We start from the raw sequence: 13,723 nt of genomic DNA, 5'->3' as shown, positions 1-13,723 counted from the left end.
CTGGGGCGAAACTCCGTCACCTAGTTCCTTGGTTCACTTGGGCCTGCATCAGGTTCTCCTGGGCAAAAGCACCAGTGTTCGGAGCCGTTCTCGGAGTTGGTCCCGAGACCTTGTGTCTCCTGGGCTTCCCACTCCTCCTTCAGGAGGTCCAGGATCCCCCTGGGCTGCCTGTTGTACAAGAGTTCAAAGGGTGCGAACCATGTTGATGCCTGGGGTACCTCCCTTATGGCGAACAGCAGGGCTGGCAACAGAGTATCCCAATGCATAGGGTCCTCCTCCATGAACTTTTGTAACATGGATTTTAGGGTGCCATTGAAACGTTCCACTAGGCCAGGAATAGGCAACCTATGGCATGGGTGCCGAAGGCAGCACGTGAGCTGATTTTCAGTGGCACTCACGCTGCCCGGGTCCTGGCCACCGGTCCGGGGGGCTCTGCATTTTAATTTAATTTTAAATGAAGCTTCTTAAACATTTTAAAAACCTTATTTACTTTACAGACAACAATAGTTTAGTTATATATTATATAGACTTATAGAAAGAGACCTTCTAAAAATGTTAACATGTATTACTGGCACGCGAAACCTTAAATCTGAGTGAATAAATGAAGACTCGGCACACCACTTCTGAAAGGTTGCCGACCCCTGCAATAGGCTTTCTGTTTGGGGATGATAGACTGATGTCCAGAGCATTTGTATATGGAGGAGGCAGCACAATTCAGCTATCAGTTTAGATGACATGTTCATGCCCTGGTCCGTCAGGATTTCCGCAGGTATCCCGATCCTAGCAAAAATCTTCACTAGTTTGGTAGCGATCACTAGCACCGTCTGCAGAGGCACAGCTTCAGGGTAACATGTTGCATAATCCACAACCACTAGGATGAAGCAGTTCCCCATCTTACTTATTTCAAGGGGGCCGACTAGGTCCATCCCAATCCGTTCAAAGGGTATGCCGATGACTGGCATAGGAATCGGGGTGCCCAGGATACACCTTTCGGTCCCACCAGCTGGCATTCTGGGCAAGATGTGCAGTAGTCCCGAACCTCCTGGTGTATGCCAGGCCAGAAGAACCGGTGAACTATCCTCTGGAGGGTCTTTTCCCGCCCCAGGTGCCCAGCCCAGGAGTTAGCGTAGACTAGTCCGAGGAGGCTTTGTCGCAGCCTCCGGGGAACCAATAGCTGACAGAATGTCTCCTGGGTCTGCAGTTCCTGCAGTACCCGATATAGGCGAGCCTGCCATATCTCAAAGCAGGGACCCTGTGGGGGCCTCAGGGTTGGGCCCAAGGCTGGTGGCCTGTTCCCAGGTTCTGCTTAGGGTCGAGTCCTCTCTCTGTTCCTGGACAAAGTCCATGTCCCGCTCCAGTTCCATTTCTGTGTCCTCCACTGAAAGGGGCCGTACGGGGGGTGGGGTGAGTGTCACGGGGGTCTCCCCCAGCGCTGATGCCCCTTCTCCAGGGTCGACCCATGGTGTGCGTCCAAGCAGCCCCACTTATGGGGGCCTAGTCCCATCCATTCCTGGGTCAGACCATGGTTGGTACATTTGGAGAACCTCCCTGAAGCCTGGCCAGTCTCGTCCCAATACTACTGGGTAGGCTAACCTGGGGGCCACACCCACACGGAGGCCCCCTCTCCCGGTGGCATACTTCTATCCTCACCCATGCCGATGGGTAGGGGCAGATGTCCCCATGTAGACATTGTAAGTGGATCTGGGTGCCAGAGTTTCAGGTCTGGGACCAGCCCCTCCCGTATGAGGGTCTGCCTGCACCCCAAGTCCACAAGGGCATTCGTGAGGATCCCCTCGACCCAGAAAGAGACAACGAGTTTTCCCAGTCCTCTCTTCCGGGCCCTTTGTCCGGCGACCCAGGCTTGTCCATAATTGCAGTCCATAAACGGGCAATCCCGCTGGAAATGCTCTTCTTGTCTGCACTCCTAGCACCCTTCTTGGGTCTCAGCGGGTCCAGGGCCTCCACCCAGCGGGCTCCCTCTCTCTTGTGGGAGCTGGTCTCTTCGGGTCAGTACCCGGGTGGTTCTGTGCCTGGGCTCAGGGCTGGGGGGCTTCAGGGTCGCGGGGCAGGCACCGGATGATGGCTCCCGAGCCCCTGCCTCCTGGGGATTTCCTTTTCCCGGCCCACCCCTTCGACTGGAACTTCCTGCTGCCCGGGGTGGCGCCTGAGCCCCCTCAGCGGACAAGTAGTCCTCCATCAAGGCCACTGTCATGGACAAGGTTGCCAGTCGATGTCAGATTAGCCAGGCCCTTCCTCTTGGGGGCAGGATCTGGGTGAACTGCTCCAGTGCCACCATCTCCACTACCTGGGGTCCGGTCAAGCCTTCCGGGTTCAACCACTTCCAACAGTGGTCCCGTATCCGTTGGGCCACTGCCCGGGGCCAAGCCCCATGGGATACTGTTCTTTGTGGAGGTGTTAGCGATAGGTCTTCAGGCTAATGCCGGTATGTTCCAGTACGGCCACCTTCACCCAGGAGTACTCCAGGGCCTCCCAGGGGTTGAGGCTACAGTAGGTGGCCTGGGCCTGTCCCATCAGATAGGGGGCTAGTAAGGTGGCCCAATGCTCCGGGGGCCACCTGGAAGCAGTCACCACCCATTCGAATGTCACTAGGAACACTTCCGGGTCGTCTTCTGGCCCCATCTTAGTGAGGCGTACCGGCAGCTCCCCCAGATTCTCCCTGGGTCTGGCCCCAGCAGGTACGTCAGTTTCGGTTCCCACCGAGCATAACAGAGTGGTCATCTGCTGGACCAGACGTTCTTGTTATGCCTGCTGCTTGACCACCAGTTCCTAGAGGAGCTTCTGCTGCTGTTCTTGATGCTGGGTTATCAGCAGCTGCTGCTGGCTGGCCATCTGCTGCATCATCTGCACCTGCTGCTGCTGTTGGGCCGCCTGCTCTTGCTGCCTTTCCAGCATCCACTTTGGGAGCTTCTCCATCTCCATCTCCATCTTGGAGGTTGATGGAGTTCCAACGGTTCAACTCCATTCTCCCAGACCTTTCAACAGGCCCAGATCAATACTCACATTCTCCACCACGGGTGAGGGTTTACACCCCTGGTTGCAGGGCAGTACAGCCTAATGGCCAGAGTCCGTAGAATCGCCCCTGACTGCAGGGCATTACAGCTAGCGGCCAGAGTCCATAGAATCACCCCTGACTGCAGGGCAGTGCAGCCTAATGACTCAGTGGGGGTGTCTTACCAAAACACGCTGAGGCTTACCAGAGGCAAGGTACCAGTCCGGCGCGCACACACACACACACACACACACACCCTGCCCTGAGTCACTTCCTACCGGCTTGAGAGTTGGGGTCTCCCACGAGTCCCTAGGTTCTCCATGGGTCTCCAGGTCCGTCACCTTCTAGGGATCCTCCCATGGTAGGGTTTCGTGCCAGCCAGGAGAAGTTTCAATTCCTGGCAACTTCAAGGGTGGTGGCTGGTCCTCCACAGGAGCTTCCCAGTTAGCTCCTTCCCCTGCAGCCACCCGCCCAGACTGGGCTGAGTTCCCTCCTTTTATACTCCCAGAGCACTTGGAGCATGCCCAGTACGGCCAGGGCGGGACTTTCGCTATCAGAGCTACTGGTCTGATGCTGCTGGGGCTAGAGCAGGGCGGGGCTGCCCTGTCACAAGACCTAACGTTAATATCTAAATCCTTAATGAAGTAGAAAAGATCTGTGGAAATTGGCAACATTATATGGTCAGATCATGCACCAGTGGAAGTAATATTGGATAACTGGGTTGGGTTCCAAAGATCATTTTTTTGGAAAATGATCTGCTTGCTTCTCCATGACAATCATCGGGTTCCAGCAATTAAAGATGACATTGTTTGAAACTTTCAAATAAATAATACAGACAATATAAGAAAAGGTCTTTTCTGAGAGGTAGGTAAAGCAGTATTTAGGAGCCAGTTGACAAGCAACGCCACTCAATTGAAAAAAAGAAAGAGCTCAAGAAAAATAGAACTAGAACAAGAGATTAAAAGTTACAAGATATTCACAAAAACACAAATTAAAAAAATACCAACAATTAACTAATATTAGAGGGAAGTTGAATATGTTGCAGGAGAGATGCCACTGAAAAATCCCGTGGGTATACAAAGCAGAAGTTTTATGAAAACGAAAATAAAAGTGATAGGGTATTGGCTCAAAAACTTAAAGAGATTCTAAAGCAACGTATTATTTCACTCATAAAAAACAATCAGCAAAAGATAGTTACACACCCTGATGCAATAAGTGCAACTTTTGCTGCTTATTATAAAAATCTCTATACCTCATAGCTCTGACGTTATTAAAAAATATCTGGAAGTAGCAGGCATGCCAATGATAAGCAAAATTGATAAAGGAACTTTAGATAAAGAAATAACAGAAGAAGAAATTCTAGAGACAATAGCAAGTATGAAAAGTAGTAAAACTCCAGGACTTGATGGCTTTCCAGTTAAATTTTACAAGATATTTAAGGAGGTATTAGTGCGTATCCTTTGAAAGATACCTTCAATACTATTCTGTTAGGAATAAGTTCTGGAGGAACTTCCACCTATGAAAGAAGCTCTGTGATTGTCCTCCCTAAAGATGGAAAAAGGTCTTACCTTATGCAGCTCCTATAGGCCCATATCACTTTTAAATCATGACATGAACATGTTAGCAAAAATACTAGCTAGCTGATCTTTGTCTTTGCTCTCAGCTTTTATAAATCCAGATCTAAGTGAATTAATTAAGGATAGACAAATGTCAGACAATATTTGGAGAGTACTTGGAATCATCCATAATGCCAAATCAAAATAAGATCATTTTCTTATTTTATCACTAGATGCAGAGAAAGCCTTTGATAGAATAGAGTGGACCTATTCATGGCAGAGGGGCATTGCTGGCAATGTACATTGGCCAAATCGGACAGTCTCTATGCAAAAGAATAAATGGACACAAATCAGACGTCAAGAATTATAACATTTAAAAACCAGTCAGCAAACACTTCAACCTCGCTGGTCACTCAATTACAGATCTCAAAGTCGCAATACTCCAACAAAAAAACTTAAAAAACAGACTCCAATGAGAAACTGCAGAATTGGAATTAATTTGCAAACTAGACACCATTAAATTAGGTTTGAATAAAGACTGGGAGTGGATGGGTCATTACACAAAGTAAAACTGTTTTCCCATGCTAATTTTCCCCCCCTACTGTTGCTCACACCTTCTTGTCAACGGTTGAAAATGGGCCATCCTGATTATCACTACAAACTTTTTTTCTTCTGCTGCTAATAGCTCACCTTAATTAATTACCCTTGTTACAGTTGGTATGGCAACACCCATTTTTTCATGTTCTCTGTGTATATATATTTTCCTACTGTATATTCCACTGCATGCATCCGATGAAGTGGGCTGTAGCCCACGAAAGCTTATGCTCAAATAAATTTGTTAGTCTCTAAGGTGCCACAAGTACTCCTCGTTCTTTTTGCTGATACAGACTAACACAGCTACCACTCTGAAACCAGAGGGACTAGGCAGGTATATCCTTTGTCCTCTTTACTTTTCCCACTGGCCATGAATCCTTTTGCATAAAGGATAAGGAACAGTGAATCCTTCACAGGAATAAACCTTACAGGAATACATCAGAAAATAATGTTATATGCAGATGATATACTATTATGTCTATTTACACCAAATATTTCCCTAAAATTAATTGCTAAAGAAATCCAGGACTTTGGGAAAGCATCTGGTTTTAAAGAAAAGTATGCCAAACCTGAAATGCTAGTTATAAATTTGCCAGTTTCTGAAAAGTCACTCCTCCAGAAAACATTTGGGTACAAATAGGCAGCAACTACAATACCTGGGAATTCAAATCTCAAACAATCTAGAAGAGCCCTATGATTTAAATGTCAAACCACTACTTCATCAAACGAACCAAGATCTGAATGCTGGGAGAAGTATGCAATTTCTTGGTTGGGAAGGATAGCCACAATCAAAAGGAATATTCTGCTAAGGATATCTTTTTTGTTTCAAAATTCTTCTGTGATTATCCCAGATAAAACCCTAGCAGGAGTACAGAGGATGTTGTTAGAATTTATATGGAACAAGAAAAGACCAAGTGTGAGTGCAGATATTTTGTACAGACCCATTGAACAGGGTAGACTAGCTATTACAAATATTCTATGGTGCTATCAAGCCAGCCAGCTCAAAGCAGTAGTGCAGTTGGGGCACTCTAACCCAGTCAAATACTGGATATTTATTAGACAAGAAAATGGTAACAGTGTAAAACATTGCTAGGCTACCATGGATTAATAAAATATCATGCTCTCCAGACATTTACACACATCCTTTAGCAAAGGCTAATCTATGGGTTTGGGACAGAACTAGAGATAAGATAAATTATTTCCCCTCACCAATGACACTTATTGCAAATAATCCAGATCTTAATCCAAATTGTGAACCAAAAAGCCGCAAACATTGGAAGAGCTATGGAATACACCTGGTTGGCCAGCTATTCAGTAAAGATAATTTTCTAATTTATTTAGAGATCAAAACTAACTTTTATTGTCCCACTGTCCCCTGGTACCAGTACTTTCCGAGCAGAAGTTATGTTTCTCAACTTTCTGTAAAAGTGATGGTGTCTGGTCAATTAGGAAACAAAATAATTAATGTATTAATGTATTTATTTAATTAATTAATATCAGTCTTTGCAGACAGCTTTTCTAACAAAAAAGTCTCCATATATGACACACGGGGAAAAGGATGTGGATAAATTACCCCAGAGAAATAGGGTTTGACCTGGAAAAGAGGACCAGCAACCACAGTCTGTAGCATAATAAAAGAAAATTTCTTTTAAGATATTGTTTCAGTGGTACATCACATCAGTCAGGGTAAAATATATAGAGAGATTGAATGTGGATAAAAGTCAGAGAAATTGTGAAATAAGAAATTTTATGCATATATGGTGGATATGTCTGGACATTAGAAAGTACTGGGATGCAATCCATAACAGTATTTTACAAATTGTTGGATATTTATTACCAAATGATCCCTTGGTAATCCTTCTGGGGCTTCCTAGCGGAAATGGTCACTCAAGAGGAAATGAAGAATTAATGTCTCATATGCTAGTAGCTGCCTGACTATTGGTAGCCTCTGTCTGGAAAAAAAATAGTCCAACCACAGAGGAATAGTTCAATATTATGGGAGGTTTTGCTTATGGAAAAATTAACACACCAATTATGTACCCACCAAAATGGAGGACAGATAAATATTTAGATATTTATATTTAGACCTTTTATTCATTACTAACACAAAGTATACTCACCTGCAAAAAAGCCTCAGCATACCTGTCCAATTTTTAAAATATTAATATTTGATAGATGTGTCTGGTCCATTAAATATGTTTATATTTAAATGTCACTTAATAAAATCACTAGAAATGACATACTATAGGTGTAGTAATGATGCTCACTCTGTAATATGGTAACACCCTGTTAAATAGAAAGATCTGATGATGTATTCCGGTATAATGTCTCTTTAAACAAAAGCTACTGTTGTAATGTTTGTTTTGATTCTGATATTTATATGGCAAGGATTTGTAAACTTGTTAAAACTTCCCAAATAAATGAATAGTTTTAAAAAGAAAAGAAAGGAAAACATGCAGTATAGTGATAGAACCCAGAAGTTCAATTCATATAGCTTAACAAAGAGAAGGTTAAGGGATGACTTGATTTCAGTCTATAAGTACCTATATGGGAAACAGATATTTAATAATGGGCTCTTCAGTCTAGCAGAGAAAGGTATAACACAACCCAATGGCTGGAAGATGAAGCTAGACAAATTCAAAGTGGAAATAACTGCACACATGTTTATCAGTGAGAGTAATTAACCACTGGAATAACTTACCACAGATCCTGGTGGATTCTCCATCACTGGCAATTTTTAAATCAAGACTGGATGCTTTTTCTAAAAGATCTGCTCCGGGAATTATTTTGGGGAAATTCTATGGCCTGTGTTATACAGAAGGTCAGACTAGATCAGTGGCTCTCAACCTTTCCAGACTATTGTACCCCTTTCAGAAGTCTGATTTGTCTTACATACCCGCCTCACTTAAAAACTACTTGCTTACAAATTCAGACATAAAAATGCAAAAAGTGTCTCAGGACACTATTACTGAAAAATTGTTTACTTTCTAATTTTTACCATATAATTATAAAATAAATCAACTGAAATATAAATATTGTACTTACATTTCAGTGTATAGTGCAGGGGTGGCCAAACGTATTGACCCTCTGAGCCGCATACAATAATTTTCATAACCTCGGGTGTTGGGCATGCCTGCTGGGGCTCAGGGCTTCAGCCCGTGGGGCTCACCTGCTGGGGCTCAGGGCTTCTGCCCTGCAGCAGGGTGGTGTCACTTGAGACTTCTGCTCCGTAGGAGGCACCTGCGAAGGCTCAGGGCCCCAGCAGGAGCATCCACCAGGCTGATGCCCTGAGTCCTGCCAGAGGCCAGAAGCCCCAAGCTCCCCTCCCTGCCAGTCTATTAGGCAGAGAAACAGGGGCATGGTGGGCTCCAGAAGCTGCATTTTAACTGTAAAAGAACCACATGTTGCTCGTGAGCTGCAGTTTAGCCACTCTGGTATAGTATATAGAGCAGTATAAACAAGTCATTGTCTGTATGAAATTTTAGTTTGTACTGACTTCGCTAGTGCTTTTTATGTAGCCTGTTGTAAAACTAGGCAATTAATCTAGATGGTTGATGGTACCCTCTGGAAGACCTCTGCGTACTCCTGGTTAAGAACCACTGGACTAGATGATTACAATGGTCTCTTCTGGCTTTGGAATCTAGACTGCTCTGCCCTGAGATCATAGAATCATAAAATATTAGGGTTGGAAGAGACCTCGTGAGTCCAATCCCCTGCTCAAAGCAGGACCAACACCAACTAAATCATCCCAGCCAAGACTTTGTCAAGCTGGGCCATGAAAACCTCTAAGGATGGAGATTCCACCACCTCGCTAGGTAACCCATTCCAGTGCTTCACCACCCTCCTAGTGAAATAGTGTTTCCTAATATCCAACCTAGACCTCCCCCACTGCAACTTGAGACCATTACTTCTTGTCCTGTCATCTGCCACGACTGACAGCAGCCTAGCTCCATCCTCTTTGGAACCCCCTTTCAGTTGAAGGCTGCTATCAAATCCCGCCTCACTCCTCTCTTCTGCAAACTAAATAACCCCAGTTCCCTCAGCCTCTCCTCCTAAGTCATGTGCCCCAGCCCATTAATCATGTTCTTTGCCCTCCACTGGACTCTCTCCAATTTGTCCACACCCCTTCTGTGGGGGGGGGGGGACAAAAAATGGATGCATTTGAATAGAGGGGAATAATTACTTCCCTAGATCTGCTGGAAATGCTCCTACTTATACAGCCCAATGTGACTAAAGGACCTGGATTTTAAATCACGTGGAGAATGGGAACAACATAATATACGACAATATTTACAAACGTTTCAAATAATGGGTCATGTTAATTGTTTATTGTGTTATATCGTATTCATTGTATAAAATGTTTTTAAAGTGTACTGAACGCTATTACTTTACAGTGCCAAAATGTAAAGTCGGTGTTTTGCGGTACCTTCCTAGACGTTGTGTAAGAAGCCATTAGTTACTTAGCTAGAAGTGAGTTCTGAAACGTTGTCGTCCCCCCCAGCAGGACTCATTCCTTCGTTGGGTGTTCCGGTCTTCTCCTTAGAGCAGGACATTATAACACCCAGTGGGGAGAAAGGCTCTGTACATCACACGCACAGTGTAAGAGCTAATGCCCCAGTGGCGGTATATTACATCTTAGCTCTGTGCTAAGTCGGGAATCCTTTATACATTTTCCTTGCTGCTCTTTAGGCAGCTCAAACTTTTATATTCACAACTTCCCCTTAGTCTGCCCAGCAGCCCCTGACTTGCCGACCCTTCCTTCCCCGCGCCTTACCCGAGAGTACCCCGAGTCTGGGGAAGGTGCAGGAGCTCCGAGACACGCCCGCTCCCCTAGTCTGTAGTCCAGGGTGCACCTGGGCGAGCGACATCGCGTTAACAGTACGATTTTGCCCTCTTTACAGTAGGATTTTACAGCGTGTTAGTTAACACATGACCGCTGTCCCGTTGTCTCACTTTTTCCTAGCGTAGCCATGGCCCCAGCATTCCCCAGCCCAGGGAATGTGCCTAGAGGGGTGGGGACCCCCGGACTCTGCACATCTTCCCATTTGTATTCATCACAACTGCGCTGTCCCCCAGAGTGCGATTAACTGCCCGGTTTCGCCCTATATTCCACTCCAGTGTCTTCTTTGAGCCCGCAAGAGATGGGCTCCGCACGCTGCTCCTCGACAGCCAGGAAGAAAAGTACAAGTGTCGCTCTACCCCTGACCTTACTGCTGCCTCATCCTGCCTCTCCCCTGCCTAGTCCTTGAGGAAGGGCAATAATCACATTGAGACTCACTAGGCGAACTCGGAATGCAGACGCCCTAGGAGAGCCACATAGCCAGGCACGCTGAGCTAACTTGTTGCCTGCTGTTCTCTGCATAACTTTTCTCAGCTCTCGCCAATCATCAGCCGCAAATGGATCCGATTAAAAACAAATGATTCCCCTTTGCTGTTCTCCTTGAGCCCGTGTGGCTAACAGAAGGCGGCGGGGCTGGGAACAGGAAGGTGACTGCGGATTTATCATTTGTATGACAAGTCTTACCCTGGACTTCTGCTAAACTTGTGGGCTCGACCCTCGCCTGTCTGCAGGGAATCAGTCCTGTGTGGGGCGAGTTAGGTGCGGTGGTATTTGATTTCAGCCCGAAAGGGCACGGCTATTGGAACACATTCGTTTCGATCACTCCGCTGATTGCTAAGCGAGGCTGGGGACAGAACCACTGGCGGCATTTGTAGATTACACACCGGCCTCCCTTGACAATGAAAGGAAACGAAATGTTCCCTGGTTACATTAAAGGGCAGCGGGGCCGCTTCTACTTGCCCGTTATTCGCCACTGTAAGTTATCAGAGGGGTAGCCGTGTTAGTCTGGATCTGTAAAAGCAAAAAAGAATCCTGTGGCACCTTATAGACTAACAGACGTTTTGCAGCATGAGCTTTCGTGGGTGAATACCCACTTCTTCGGATGCAAGTTAAATACTAGTTAAAAGCATATTTCTAGATTGTATATCAGTTATACTTATGTATTCAACTGAATCAGCTTATAAATGAAGAAAAGCGAATATTGATTTTAACAGTGTAGAACACCATGGATGATCTAAAAAATAAATGGTAGAATAGTGCTCACATTTACTTATTTGCAATACTGGAAATTGGCTAAAAATATCTTTTAATGCAAATTAGAAATGCTACAGGGGCTTCTTTTTCAGTTTTCTTAGTGAAAATCAATATCGGAAATGTCATTCTACATAATATTTACATGTACTCTAGTCAATATAGTATACTTTTAAGTGGTTTTATGAAAATAATTGTTTGAAATTTAAATTGATGTGTTTACATTCAGTAAGTCTAACGCTACAAAACAAGTGTGGACTAGTAAACAGGATGTGTCTATGAAACTTTCTTGCTGAGATAATAATTATACTTTGACTGTGGTCCCTTATTTTAGGTCCCTTATTAATGTATTTTAGAAAAATTAATATTATATTAAATAATAATTGTATTTTCTAAAGGAATAAAGTTGATGTCATTCCATAGTACAATAACTTAAGACAATGTAGTATGACAACAAGACACCTCACTCAGTTTTTATAAACTGGAACTGCATAACTTTGTTTCAGAGGTTTGTGGCAGTCTTTTCAGTTTGTTTGCATGAGACTCACTTTTAATTTTTGGTCTCAGAAGAATCTCAAAGTACAAAATGTGGTCAGATATTATCTGGTTTCCTGTCAAAAACATAAATTAGGAACAAAGAACCTGATCAGACTGTAAGTTGTTGTGCCATTGCGGTGTCTCGGCGGAGACGGGCTGAACTTTCTCGAGTGTCTAAATAACTTAACGTTAATTGCCCCTTAACACAATATAACGCGGGCGGTGGAAAGGCAGAGGGCGGGAGCGGCTCGGCTCGGCCACCAGGCTGGACCTGCTCAAGAAGTTTCTCCTTTCCCCAGAGCGTTTCTCGAACACGCGCATCGGGCCCGAACGAGACACTCCGGTTTCTGCCCCGAAGGAATTATGGCCCCTTTAAAGGGATCGTTTCTGCAAAGCTAAATCGGCGTGAGCTGGTTTCCTTGGGAGCGTGGGTTCCTGTAACTGGAACCATGTGGCTTCCTACGCTGTTGTCCCTCGCCCCAGGCTGCGGGGACTCAGCGAGGAGAGCGCTAGGCGCTGCCCAGACCGCTACGCTAGCAGAGCGGTGTCCTCGTCCCCCGTCTGCAGCGCATCTTGCGCGCCTCTGGGCGCGGTCCCCGCGGCTGGCAGCCGCTCTGGGGCTTACTTACTCAGCCGGGAGGTGGAGACGACTCCATCGGGGACCGATGGGCTACGGCCCCAGCCCCGGGCACGCCAGGACCCTGTGGCCACCGCTGGTGCCAAGGGAAAGGACCCACGCGGTAGCTGCGTAGGGTGACCGGGGAGCTGCGCTTGCCTTACCCGGTCAGTGGAGAGGACCTGGCGGTAACGCTCTTCTTCCGGAGGCAGGGCAGGGAACTGTTGCATCGAGAACATGCTCTGGCTGCTGCTGAGTCTTCTCCACCTTCCTCCCCCCCACTCCTTTCTACATCTCAGACGGACGTGCCACGACTGCCTGCCTCCCTCCCTAACACACAGGCTGGGCTCTGGGGAGGGAGGGGGCTCCAAATATTGTCTGCTCCCCCCGCCACCCTCTCCCACCCAATAATAATAAACCTCAACGAGCAAGCTACCTCCCCCCCAGCCCCGCCGCCCGTTTTGTTCTCAAGGACTCGATTCCCTGGAACAGGCTGGGAGCCAACTTGCTTGTTAATTTCTCCCCGAACTCATCGTACTGGGAGGAGAGGTAACCGGGGGCAGGAAACTAAGGCAGGAAGATTGAGAGTCACGCTGATCATCCCAGTTTTTACTCCCATGGCAGATGACGTGCAAAGGGACCTAGGCTATGCCCCGCCACCACTAACAACGCGCTAGAGCTAAGGGACAGGGGCTGGTCACGGAGCTCACCTCACTTGTGTGGGTGAATTTCTGTCACTCTGACCTGTCCTGCCTTATCCGGGCTACAGGGGCGCTCCTGGAGAAAAATCACAGCCCTGCCTTGCCCCGCCACCTTTTGGTTCCCTGCCAATAAAACGATCCTATCGCCCTACCAGGTTCGGCTGGCTGGCAGGAGGTAGCCTTTCCGGGGGAGCCAGGTGCACAGCTCGCCCAGAGGAGCTAGCTCCATTCTCTCCCCGACTGATCCCAAAGGAAAGGGAAGGTTGGAATCTATATCTCCCCCAGCCCAGGTTCTGCTATTCATTTTACTCAGCCACTACTGGCTGCAAAGAATATTAAGCTTCTGGGTTTTTTTTAATTTTGTTTTAATGGTCCTGCCGCTGACAGGTTGATGCAGCAGGAATTACAAAGCTCTTCTAACAGCAAGGGCTTTTACTCCTCTGTGCAAGGAAACATGAAAGGTGGGGAGATAACTGATGACCACATCTGATTAGACAGAATGCTGTGATCTATTTCTACAGACTCGTGGACAAAGTACACGCTGCCACTCTGCAGCCTCCTGAAGGACTAGAGAAGAATGGGAAATAAGCCCCGGGGAAGCGCTGATTAAGACACGCT

General features: G+C 46.4%; 1 protein-coding gene across 5 annotated transcripts in view; it reads right to left on the bottom strand.

Annotated features, from left to right (window-relative positions):
- Positions 1-12,744, bottom strand: part of CORIN (corin, serine peptidase) — a 289,837-nt gene extending 277,093 nt beyond the window's left edge. For all 5 annotated transcript variants that reach the window (XM_039541668.1, XM_039541670.1, XM_039541669.1 and 2 more), the window contains exon 1: positions 12,569-12,744. In XM_039541668.1, the coding sequence (XP_039397602.1) occupies positions 12,569-12,643 (75 nt within the window). In that variant the 5' untranslated portion in view covers positions 12,644-12,744. The remainder of the gene's footprint in view (positions 1-12,568) is intronic.
- Positions 12,745-13,723: the final 979 nt, after the last annotated feature.

The sequence above is a fragment of the Mauremys reevesii genome, linkage group 5 (genome assembly GCF_016161935.1).
Source record: "Mauremys reevesii isolate NIE-2019 linkage group 5, ASM1616193v1, whole genome shotgun sequence".
NCBI classification, from domain to species: domain Eukaryota; kingdom Metazoa; phylum Chordata; order Testudines; family Geoemydidae; genus Mauremys; species Mauremys reevesii.
Note: the sequence above shows the minus strand (reverse complement) of the source record. Positions and strands in the feature narration are given on the sequence as shown.